Source organism: Furipterus horrens, unplaced genomic scaffold (assembly GCF_987537825.1).
Source record: "Furipterus horrens unplaced genomic scaffold, mFurHor1.1.pri manual_scaffold_12, whole genome shotgun sequence".
NCBI lineage: Eukaryota > Metazoa > Chordata > Mammalia > Chiroptera > Furipteridae > Furipterus > Furipterus horrens.
Window position 1 is genome coordinate 8,947,530 of NW_028327182.1, and position 13,317 is coordinate 8,960,846.

At 37.6% G+C, this 13,317-nt stretch overlaps 1 protein-coding gene across 1 annotated transcript in view; it reads right to left on the reverse strand.

The window, feature by feature from the left end:
- Positions 1-5,381: 5,381 nt before the first annotated feature.
- GPC5 (glypican 5) overlaps positions 5,382-13,317 on the reverse strand; it is a 1,053,876-nt gene continuing 1,045,940 nt past the window's right edge. The window contains exon 8 of the mRNA XM_090258267.1: positions 5,382-6,391. Within this exon, the coding sequence (XP_090114393.1) occupies positions 6,234-6,391 (158 nt within the window). The 3' untranslated portion in view covers positions 5,382-6,233. The remainder of the gene's footprint in view (positions 6,392-13,317) is intronic.

The following is a 13,317-nucleotide window of genomic DNA, read 5'->3' on the forward strand; positions in this document are numbered from 1 at the left end:
ACCAGTTTTGATCCTTAAGTAGTCACTATTTCACTTCTAATTCAGACTTCTCAATCCCCTTCTTTTCTTCTGTTCTTTCAGGTACTCAAAGTAAACATTTGGGGGGAAGGTAGGTTGTGTGATCTTCTCGTGAACTTTTTGGTAAAGACGATTCCAAGGTGACAGTTGACAAGTTTAGGGAGATGAAAGACTCTTGAATCAGATATTTCAAAATGTATCTGCAGACACTCATCTGTACCTGACCCTGTTCCAAATACATTATTGCTGTTGCTACTATGAAGATATAAATTATATTGTGATGAAATTCATCAGTTTTTTCTGCACATGAAGGCGGAAAGAATAGTTTAAGAACTACATTTGATTAAATATCTATTTATAAAATAATGATACTATAACAGCAATTCAGTCAGCACCTAATTCTAGCAAAGGCAAAGAAAAGCAGACCTTCAACCTGAGAAATATGTTTTATCATAATTTTAATCAGAAATGATTTATATACATTCTGTATTTAAGGAAAAACTTGATTTGCCTAAAGTCATACCTAACAACATTAAGACTTATTATTTCTGAATTTTCATACAACCCATGCAATTATGTAGGATATTGAAGTTTATAACCTGAAGAAATACTGATGTCATGGACCAGTCAGTGAATATATCTTAGAATAATGGAAGTCTAGAATTGATTCATTCAAGAAGAAACAATTGTTATTGTACCTGAAGAATTCTGATAACAGAAACAGTATTTTTGGTGATTAAAAACAATTAACAATTAAGTTCTTTTTAAAACATCATTATTGAGACTTCAGAAAATCTGAGTGGGAAGAAGTGGCTTATTAACTACTGTGTTTTCATGAGAAGACTCCAGACAATTTATTAAAAAAGATGTTCCTGAACAAACCAAATAAAACGGCAAATCTAAGACTTTTAAAACCCTGTTCTGCCACAGCCATTTTTCTCCCTCCCTCAGTCCTTCCTTCCTTCTCTTCCTTAACGTTTGTTATTTTGTATCTTATGGCCAAAGAAATGGTTTATACCCTTCATCTGCACAGAAAACAGAAACAAATTTTTGATAGTTATAACACTTGTGTATTTTATTTCTCATTTTTTTGTGACTGCTTCATTTGGTTGCTGATGTGTTTGAATGATATTTACACATGTGAGAAGGAACTAAAATTGATACTAAAAAAGTTAATATTTACATTTCTCTTTTTCATTATGCTTTTACACTAATTAATATGTGATTGATTATTAGCATAATTATTCAGACAACTGTATTTCTTTTTAAATCCTAGTTTAAATTGCCTCTAAATTGTTTTTATTCTAACCTTGTGACTTCTTACTATTGTTCTAGAACAATCACACCTTTGAAGCAAAAGTATATATGTTTTTTTTATTGCAGACCATAAGAAATTGGCATAAAATATCAAAAGTGATTAAGACCAAGGTCCTACATACAAGACTACTTTATCCAGAAGGCTATCATTTAAAATAGAAGGAGAAATAAAAAGCTTCCCAGACAAGAAATCAGCTGACAGTTTTATGGGAACTTCCTTCTATGTAACTAAAAACTTTTCTTTTGCTGCTCATAAGATTCTCTCTTTGTCTTTAACCTTTGGCATTTTAATTATAATGTGTCTTGGTGTGGGCCTCTTTGGGTTCATATTGTTTGATACTCTGTGTGCTTCTTGGACTTTTTTGTCATTTTCCTTCTCCAGGTTAGGAAAGCTTTTAGTTGTTACTTTCTCAAATAGGTTCTCAATCTCTTGCTCTTTCTCTTCTCCCTCTGGTTCTTCTATGATTCAGATGTTCTATGGTTCATGTTATCGCAAAGGTCCCTTAACTATCCTCATTAAAAAAATTTTTTTTTCATTTTGCTGCTCTGGTTGGCTGTTTTCTGCTACCTTGTCTTTCACATCATTGATTCAGTCCTCTACTTCATATAATCTACTGTTCATTCCTTCTAATATATTCTTTATCCCAGATATTGTATTTTGCATTTCTAACTGATTCTATTTTTTATGATTTCTATGTTCTTTTTTACACTTGCTATCAATGTTGAAGTTCTCACTAAGTTCCTTAAGCATTCTTATAACTTCTAAAAAAACTCTTTATCTGATAAGTTGCTTTGCTATATTTCATTTGGCTCTTTTTCTATAGATCTCTCCCCTTTTTAAATTCATTTGGGGCATTTTTCTCTCTCTCCATTTTGGCTGACTCTTTGTGTTTGTTTCTATATAGTGGGCAGATCTGCTATTACTCCTAGTCTTGGTAAAGTGGCTTTATGGAGTAGGTGTCTGGTAGGACCCACTGGCAGTCTCCTGGGTCACCTGAGCTAGTGCTCCAGGAATGTCCTTTGTGTGAGTTATGTGGGCCCTCCTGTTGTAATTGAGCCTTAATTGCTATTGATCCTTTTGTGTGTGGGATTGACCCTCAGGCTGGCTGACTGTGAGCACCAACCCCAACCACAGGATATGAGCTGCTATGCAGATGCTGACCACACAAAGCAAAATTTGCCTTGGCAGAGGCTGGTGTCTGCCAAGATCTCCCTTTATATATGCTTCTCATGAAGGTTATTTGGTCCTATTCTGATGCTGTCTGAAGCCGATCATGGGTGTGTTGGTTCTGGGGCCTCTTGGGAGGTACTCTGGTGCAGTACAATATCAGATACTGCCTGTGACTGGCCCTAGACAACCTGTTTAAAGGCACAAAGTGATCCACAGTTTGTGGTTACCTGTGCTAGGACTGGGTGTCTGTGGGAATGACCAAACTCTTTATCAAGGCTGGCTTTAACCAACGCCAGAACTAGGGGCAGGTCTGCAAATGTCCCAAAGCACCTTGAAATCAGCCTCCACCTGCCTCTGCCTACCAGCTGACTGATAGGCTGTCACTGAAAGAGCCTCTGTCAGTACTCAAGTTCCATGAGGTAGGTTCTCAAAAAGTCACCAGGTAGGGAGGGGTGAGTGGTGTTCATCAGATTGATGCAGGTTCAAACTCAGTGCAGTGCTTGGTCTGAGCCCACTCAGCAAACATCCCAAGCATAGCACGTGTAGCTGCCACTTTCTGAGTGCGCACAGAACTTTGTGTTTCAGCAGGGTCCCAGGTAACCATCAAGGTAAGGCCAGCAGAGTTTACCAAGCTCAAACAGACCAGGATTTGGCCATAAGAAGGGAATGCTTTGTACCAGTTAGGCATGCAAGAGAAAAATGGCCCCTGTCCGAGAGCCACACTACTTAATCTGTCTAAGATTCAGCCTGAGTTTCAGAGGGCAGGGCGGTGGGGAATTGGGATGGTAGAGCTAGTAGATCTCTCACGAGTGGAAGGTGCTGGTCAGGCTTGGGGGAAGGTGGGAGGAGTGGCCCCTGCCCTAGAGCCTCACAACTCAGTCTGTCCCAGATTGTGCCCAGATCTGGGCAGGGCAGGGCACGGCTACCAGGAGTTGAGAAGATAGGGTCACCTGGAACCGTGAAGATGAAGCTAGAGGATAATCTCATGATGGGGAGATGCCAGGTTGACAGAAATGCAGCAGGGAATGGCCCCAACCTGAAGGTCACACCACACAGTGGCTGACACCCCCTGAATCTTCCCAGACCTCTCTACTCGCCAGCCCTGGCAGCTGACAACTCAGCGGGGCATGAGCTCTGCAGGATGGTGTGAAAGGGAGTCTGGGGGGAGGGGGGGAGGCTATTGCATTTTTCTGGCAGAGAGGAGTGGTTCACCCAGAAAAGATGGCATCTGTGGTGTGGGAGAGCAACTCAGCACAGGGGGCCCAGAGACTTTCCCCTCAGGTCTCTCACCACAGCCACAAATCCTAGCGTCTGCTCACACAACTGCAGTTCACTCTGCCCTCCTTCCACCAGAATCCAGGGCAAGTGGCTACAAATGAGAAAAATGTGCACGGGCCCTTTAGCAAGGCGCTTGTGTCTCCAGCAGGCTCCTGTCTCTCCCTGACAGATAGAATTCTTCCTGATTTTTACAGCCAGGTGTCACGTTGCCAGCTTCTCCCAGCTCTGTTGCTCTGGCCTGGGAAACCCAGTGTGGAGTTGAGATTTCACGTTTCTCAGAGGCAACCCCTGCAAACTGAGATATCCCTCCAGAATCTCAGCCATCACTAGTGGGAGTGGGGCCACTCCTTTCTGAGTCTCTACATTTCCCACCAGTCTTAATGTGGATTCTTCTGTGAATCCTTGGTTATAAGACTTCTATTCAGCTAGTCTTCAGTTGGTTATTCAGGCTGATGGTTCTATATTTTAGTTGTAATTACAGTTTGGCCATGGGAGGTGGTGAGTGCAACATCCACCTAGTTCATTGCCATCTTGGATCTCCCCATTCACACTCTTTACTTTGTTGCTACTCCACTTTTATCCATTTCCTGTCATATCTAAAATTATCTCCTGTCAAATAATTTTATCCAGAAACATCTTAGATTACTAAACCATGCCCTTCAGTTAGTTTGTCTTCCAAATTCTTCTAACATTTGTTCAAAAGTTTTGTTATAGCAAAGTAACTATAATTTGGACTGGAGTATAGTAAATAGGTATTACTTATTTAAATAATTAGGTGAGGTTGAAATAAATAAGAAAAATATATGTTAAAGTTTTAATCTGTAGAGTATGCTGGTGCAAATGAGCTATAAACCAAGTAGACCATGGAATAAATATTAAGTTCTGGAATAGAAAACTAGAAAAATGACATCCAGAATTGGCAGAGAGAATAACACTTCCAGTTCTGAAACATGTTCAAACAGATAATAAAATCTGATTTGACTGTTTGAATATACTGTGTTTAAATTGACCAGCGTCAGATCATTTGGTTAACTGAGACTAAGAAAGAACATGGTTTGATTATATACTGTTTCGTGATTTGGAGAGAAGGGTTTCACCTTATAAATACTGTCTGTCAGTGGGGTCCTCATGAACTTTCTCAGAGGTCATTTCAAATTCTTTTAATTTTGAATTTCATTTTATAGGTTCAACACTTCTCCTTTCTATTCGGTCAGAGAGAGAGAGAGAGAGAAATAGAGAGAGAGAGAGAGAGAGAGAGAGAGAGAGAGAGAGAGAGAGAGAGTGTGTGTGTGTGTGTGTGTCTTTAGCTTTCAACTGGATGTGATACTTCTCTTAATGAAAGCTGACTTATCTCTTCTCCCTTACGAGCACTAAGAGACATATCCTAACCAATGTCTGCTGAGGCATCTTATCATAGCTGGGAAATCAGGGACGACAGATTAGCAGCTCTGCTCATGTGCAAGGAGGAAAAGAGCTAAAATGGTGTGTGCCCTGTTTTCTGTATTAGTACTTGTTTTAGACATTCGTAGGAACCATAAAAATGTATGTGGATAGTTATTGTTCAATATCAAGATTTTAAAAGAAAGAGCAAATACTATTTTGAAAATGAATGAATATATTATTTTGCCACAAGAAAATGATCAATATTCTTTAAAGGTTTCTACCAGACAATTAACAGCTTTATTAGTGATATTTCTAGAGCAGGCGTGTACTTTGCAACATAGCTAAATCCATTAGGCAAAAGAGAGGTGGGATCAGAGCCACAATACCAAAGATTACATTTTTAATATAATGCAATACAGCTCAGACACTACCAAAATACTCAGCTTTTAGCTTTGTCAGTGGCGACTTTACAGTGAATATAAATTATCAACCTTCAGTGAAATTATGTGAAATGTTCCTCAGCAGTCTACTCTATAACATAGAGATGTTCAGTAATTTCTTTCTATAGCTTGCAAAAATGGAAGAATTCCTTGAAAATGCATGCATACTACTTGCCATTTTTTTACTTGATTCATTTAATGGAATCCTAATTCCAGTATTTTAATAAACACTCTGTACTGTTTTTCATTGCCATGAAAACACACCTTCAATTTAAAATATTTTTGTTTTAGAAAAGAAGGGGTTTGGAATCTAAGATAATTAAATTACAGATGTACTAAATCCTTCTTAATCCAAGTCACTTCTGTATTTGCCGGTTTAATACGTTAGAATTTAAGAAGGTTTAGGCTAGATTCAAAGGAGACAGGTTTTCAGACATTTTATCCTTTAAATATTGATTTTTTAAAGATACTTTGTGAACCTTCCAACTTGTTTTTTAAGAGGTTAGTGTTACATACCTTTTCATAATATGACTATTACATTAAAAAAAGGTCTCTTATTCCAATCATATGAGGAGGGGAGACATCAGACTTGAATGAGAAACAGAGATCAGGGCAGAAGTGTTCAGTTACCAAAGCCCTGGGAGTAGCATCACTGCACCCATCAGAGGAAACGTCATCGACTCAGTTGCTGCCGTACAGCCTGCTTCTGTTGTGTCTAAGGTATTGCCACCATCTGTGTGATGGATCTGCTTTACGTCACTGAGGTTCATCTCCTCTGGCATCCCTGCAGAGACAAATAAGAAAACAGGATGATGCATAACCACCTTTAACATGGTGTGTCTACCGCAGCTCTTAAACCCAGCTGTGGACACTATCATTTTTTCATAGTGTTCTTTGCATTCACCTAACTCTAAATGATTAATGTAATACAGGTACTTCTGCTTATCTTAAATTGGAGAGTCCAGGCCCTTGACTGGGAGTTCTCAGAAATATGAGAGCAAAGTGAATTTTTTTTTTCTCCAAGCTTCTTGAAGCATGTACAGTGTTTCCCTAAAGTCATTGAGGGGTAAAAAAGTAAAGACGCTTGATTAAAATGTCATGAGCAATGGTTTTATTGTTTGTCCCAGAGAGGGAACAACTGTAGTAACTATGTGAAACCTTTCTCTTGAAAATAAAACAATACAAGAATAAATAATTAAATAGAGCATTTTCTTACAAGATCCTTACTGAAAATATATCAAAGAATAATAACTAATATCACACGATATCTTTTATATATACAAACAACTTTGGGGATGGAGGTGTAGACATCTGTCAATAGATCATATAATTTGTTAATAGGGTGACTTGGAGATCCAAATCAAATATGAAATGTTTGATTTTAAAAAAATTGGGCAATATTGGCTAATGATCCAATCATCCTGGCTTTTACTTCTCTGTGTGATGTAACTTGACAAGCTGAGCAGACCAGCTCCAAATTATTGGAGATGAAATAATCATTTTATTTAAAAAGCTTTCTATAATATACCTAGGGAATTACTAACTTATCACTTATTATCTAGTGACATCAATGCTCTGAGACCACATGACTGAATTATCTCATCGCATGCTACTATTAGTCACAATTAAGTTTAAATTTCATGTTGCTAGAGCCACAAATATTGACATCATAATTACAGTGAAAATGAAAAAAAAAAAGCTTCACATAAGGAAAAGGAAATATTTATGTGACTAGGCCAATAAATATATATAATTCAGAAGATAAGCTCTCATATTCAGAACATCAAAACCAAGCACAGCTCTACCGAAATGCCATATTGATTTTATAGTCTGAGTCCTTGTGTTATTATTCATTGTTCGGGTACTTGTTTTGCCCTTCTGTGCCATTAGGCAATATGAATAACTAGTGATTTATTTTTTATAGGGACTGGAGTAGAGTGTAAATATTTTAGTCATGGTTTTATATGTCTTGTTATGGTAGAGCTTAACAAGAAGTTATGAGGACTCCAGGCAATTAAATTTTTTTTTCCATGATCACTATATAAATTTGAGCTTTAAGGGATTTACTTTTCTTTTTTAAAGCACTGCAAAGAGCTCCCTGGATTGTATTCATGAATAAAATTTTCAACGCCTTTCTGAGCTGGTATTTCTCTCATTCACTCATGAGCCAGGCACTGGTCTGGGTTTAGGCGATATCATCATGAGTAACAACATGTAAGTAGTAAGATGTTAAATCTTATGCCTGCAAGCCAGGCAATGTCAGGAATGATATCCCACTCTCAATCAGATATCACTTTAACATCTGAGGGAGAGATGTTACTAATAAATAAATATAATAGTGCTAAGGAAGGTGGTCTGCGAGGTAAGATTTAGGTGATAAGGACTGAAGATCCCTTCCAGAGCCTGAAGTGAAGGCAACAGGTTTGAATCAAATCACAACCCAGCCTTGACATCTGTTAAGAAATCTTAGTACACTGACTAGGTGAGTCCCACAATTATTTGATGCAATGATTGCTTTCTTAAATGAATTTAATTAACTAAGTTTGTAAATTACATCAAACCTTAACCAAAGACCAATAAAGGAAAAATTAGCTTAGAAATTTATTAGATTAATAAATTAAGCAAAAAACAAAGGAAACTTGGAAAAATCTTTTCTACGCATAATAGCCTATACATTTATATTTCTGCCCTTGGTGGTTTACAGTCTGGTAGGGGAAGAGAGTCACACTGTTACAAAATTAATGTAATATTAAATCTTGGGTACATGCCTGATGCTTGGTGCTGTAAAGTATGTAAAAGGAATGCGACTTGGTGAGGGAAGGCTTCACTAAGGAAGTGTCAGTGTGGATTCATCTGTTTGGCAATATCTTCAGAGCACTTCTGTGGTGTCAGCACCGCTCCAAGTACTTTGCAGATATGAGCTTGTTTAATTCTCACCACAGTTCCATGTAGTAGGCATGGAAGGTGAAGTAACATGTGAGGTTACTGGGAGGTTAAGTAGCATATGAGCAGCGGAGCTAGGCATCCAGTCCAGTCTGGGCCCAGCCTGTGTTGCGATCCCCTGACCTACTGACTCTGAGCACTTGGCTGGACACCAACGAATCAGTATTTCATCTGGGAGCAAAGAAACTCAATTATGTTTGCTCAGACAGTTTCACTAGGATAATTTTTTTCTCTTTCCTTGATCCAGAATGGCTGATTATGTGCTGATTTTGTGTATTAATCAAGCAACTGGAACTATTCAAGGTTAGAATTCCTGTGGGTGAGTAAAGGATGATGTGTCAATACGGCCTGATGGATTGGAGAGAATTAAAGCTGCTTTTGTCATGCATACACTGGCCATTTCCTTGAGGCGGGGAGCGTGCGTATTTCTCCCGTGCTGTGTAAATAAATATTTCAAAAATTATTAGTTTCACTAAACAACAAAGGCTATCCTTAAAGATAATTTGTTTTCTATATTTTTTAATTCTCACCTGATGATATGTTTATTGATTTTAGAAAGGAAGGGTCAGAGAGAGCGAGCGAGCAAGAAACATTGATGTGAGAGAGAAACATTGACTGGTTGTCTCCCTTAAGTGCCCTGACCTAGGATAGAACCCACAACCTAGTTATGTGCCCTGACTGGAGATCGAACCCACAACCCTTTGGTGCATGGGACAATTCTCCAACCAACTGAGCCATCCAGCCAGAGTTTTTTATATTTTTAATAAGAAAGATTGTATGGGCAAGTATTTGTTAATTTGGTTATTCATTCACAAAATTTACCCACTTCTGGCCCTACATCATCAGGTACTGTGCTGAAGACTAAATATATGCTGTGCACTAAGAGGGTTTTTTGTTTTTGTTTTTTCATGCTTTGAGTCTTAAACAAAAACCCTACCAGATGTCTTTTCCACCAATGGTGAAGTATAGAACAGATTTAAATGTCAGGAACTGGTCTAAAGGCCATGATTTGAATTCAATAAAGTCAAAATAATTTACCTCTAGAAATTATGCTTTCAAGGTTGCTATAATCATGATACCACAAAAAGTGCCTATTACATTGCATGCTTTTAATAAATTTTGTTGAATGGATACATTAAATAATGGCCGTCATTCTCACAACAGTAGGATGTGTTAGGACAGTTATTTTTCCTCTCTCTACAGATTAGATACAGGTGCAGAGGAAGTAATTGACTCTAGGCAGCACACTGTGGCTGAATCCCAGGTAAACCCCAGTCAGATGACATTCTCGTTGATTCCAGAACCATACTTATTGCCACTACACAATCAAAACATTAAATCTGTAGTCACACTGCTCTGCCACAGATTGGCTGAGTGACTCGAGACATGACCCCTGTTTTACAGAACTGGAAAATGAGAGCATTTTCAGTGAGAGAAGGGTCAGTTAAAACACAGTGCAGGCTAATTGATTAAATAAATATATGAAAAGATAAGTTAGATTTTTATTGCATAGAATCTCTAAAATAAGTGACTATGGGACCAAAGATTTAAGTATAAATAATGAGGAGGCAAACAAAATATATAGGTTGATATTTTTATTTATGTTTAGGTGGAGGAAAGCATATTGATTTTTTTTAGGCAGAATCTATAAAACATGATTAGCAGTTTTAACTTCATTAAAAAGAACTTCTGGATAACATGGAACATCACTAAAAAATAGTAAGGGAGTAAATGGAAAAATGGAGAGAATAATGCAGTGTATATTGCAGGAAAAAGAATGTCTTTATCACAGAAAGGGTTCTCATAATCCATATGTAAATTACAAGTCCTCATAGAAAAATTCTGAAAGGTAAGTGAACATTCACAAGAAAATGTATATAAAAAATTAAAAGCCTTCTTTACTGAAAAGCCAATAAATATAATCTTACACATGATGAGGTGTCAATTATTTCATGTCCAGTTGACAGGCAGGGCAGAGAGCAGATGATAGATAGTTAGTTTTGGTGAGGATAGAACCTCTTTTTAAGGAAGTTGGCCAAAATCTAGAAACACTGCTTTAAATGTATGTTTACCTAGACCCTAAATTATGAAGAAATTCTATGGAATTAAGAAAATATGCCCATATATGTTCACAAAATGCTAACTTGTGCATTGTTAGTGAAAAATCATAGCCATTAAATATCCATTAGTAGAGAATTAAGTGCATCCATTTATTATTTTCTAAAAATGGGGTTAGTTGGCTAGGTGTTAGGTAGTCTAACATATCTTAAATGTCTTATATAGTTATAACAGTCTGACTTTTTTTTCAGTGACCATCTACTTCCTTTAGGTCCTATCACCTAGGAAATATGATTGATAGGTGCACCCAGGCTGTGGAGTCCCTTGAGTCCAGGATATACATTGAAATATATTACTTTTAAGTTTTTGATAGACTTCCATATAATCCAATAACAAGATCAGAGTGACTGTATGGTTGAAGAGACAGGGTCCCTGATAATTCTATAGCCTCAGGAACACCCTAACTGAAGGTCAACTCTAGACTTTTCTACTTGACTTTTAGAGAGCCTGCCTAATAAATGGAGCTGTTCTCATGGTAGCCTCTTCCATTCTCTGTGGAACAGTAGGGTGAGATTTAATTAGAGCCCCTTTGGTTGACTTTTCACAGCAATGCATAGTCTTTTTCAACAAATTATGTAAGAATAATGAAGTAATTTTAGTTGGTGATAAGTTTAAACATTGGACAAAAATTAGTGGAAAATTATTACTATTAACCAAAGCTTACATTAATATAGTATGATTCATTGTGATCATTTAGTTCTGGGTAATGCTGGGATCATTATCATTTATTTGTTGTTGCATCAAGTTATTTATCAAAGATTATCCAATAATTAATAATAGACTTGGGGTGTATTGAGTTTTAGCACAGAGAGGATATTGTTTAGATTTTTTACCAGTTCTTCATGCTCTATTTGATGCCATATGATCATCAGGTCTTTCTCCTTTTGCTTTATTGATTTTTGAGGACTTTAGATAGAAAACAGGCAGACATTTTATATGAAAATTCCAAACATTTTAAAATATTTCTATTGTTTTTTTAGCCATTATTGTGTAATTTCTTCTATAATTAATTTTGAAATAAAAATTTTAAAAGATTTTTTTCACCATAGATAATTACCAAATATTTAAAGTATATTTATTAAATATACTATAGTCCTCAGTTATCTAGTTATGTAATGAAATCACAAGGTTTTTTAATATCTTGTGCTATCCCATTGTGGTTTTAATTTGCATTTCTTTGATGATCAGTGGTGTTGAGTATCTTTTCATATGTCTGTCGGCCATCTGTATGTTCTTTTTGGAGAAGTGTCTATTCAGGTTCTTTGCCCATTTTTTCAATGGGTTGTTTGTGTTATGGTGTTGAGTTTTGTAAGGTCTTTCTAAATTTTTGATATTAAACCCTTATCAGATGTCTCAGCAATCCTCCTTAGAATTTGCCTGCCCACAGAGGAGATGGATTCTTTCTTGTTCTTTACTATGGTATAAGCTGAGGCCGACTCTGTTCCTACAGGGAAGACATGCAGTTTTATAGTTTTTTTTTTTACTTGATGGTAATTCCTGGGTGAAATATTAGATGTCATATGTAATCACATTCTCCAGTTCAGTTTTTAACAGTAAAAAGCTAATACTTCTACTTTCACTTGTTTGACACTTGTGCTTATATTTTAATTGATACTGACCTCAAAGAAGAAAAAAAGTGTTGCTTTTGCACCAGCTTCAAATACAATCTTCCATATGGATAGTGGATAGATAGATATTAGGTAGATAGATTCACAGATAGCCTTGTGCAGTCAATGACTAGAGCTATAGTGCATAAACACTCTTTGAAAGCACACATACTCCATTTCCAAAAGAGACTGCATATCAGGGTACAAAGCAACTATCAACACTTAACAAGTTATTTTAACATTAAAAAACAGTCTTTGGCCACAACACAATAAAATAAAAGGTAAACCTAAAAGTGAACTATGTTCCCTACTACAAAGCTAGGCACATGACCATCCTTAATGTCAAGGAGCTAGGATATGCACAAAAGGAAAAGCTTAAGTATATAGACTAGTGGTGTCATATCTATCAGGATCCCTTTAATTGTGTTTATTTAATTGTGTTTATTTGTTTCCTCTTAAGCTAGGCAGATTGTTATGTCTTTGCATTGCCTAATCCAGGGTGTCGTTGGCAGCCGTCTGTCTCGAGAGACGATGGTGTAGCTTCTTAAGAGTCTATCTGCACCGCCGAGAATGGCTGTGCAGTCCGACTCGGGAGTGACACGGTATCTGTCTCCTCCCGTGTTGAATCGACATCTTGCGATGACGCTGGAGTGTCCTCTCCAGTGAAGCTGAAGCTACAGAGCCTGGGCAGGGTGATATGGAGGGTCTGCTGTTGCCCATGCAGCAGACCCCCCCTCTCTTCGCAGTTGAAGGGTCCAAGGGAAAGACGGAGTCAATACAGCTTGGCTTCAGGTGCGCCGCAGGAGTTGCCGGTGTTGACTACAACGTCAAACCGCCTTAGGGACTCCGGCTCCGGATTTTCTGTCGGGGTTTACTCCCTTAGCCTTTCCCCTGAAGAGGTATGCCGCAAGGCAGTGGAGGTTTTTTGGAGTCAGAGTTTTCCTTCTCTGATGTGCCCTGGTTGGGAGATCGAACCAGCGACACTTAGCTCGCAGGCCGACGCTCAATCCACTGAGCCAAACCAGCCAATCCAGGGTGTATT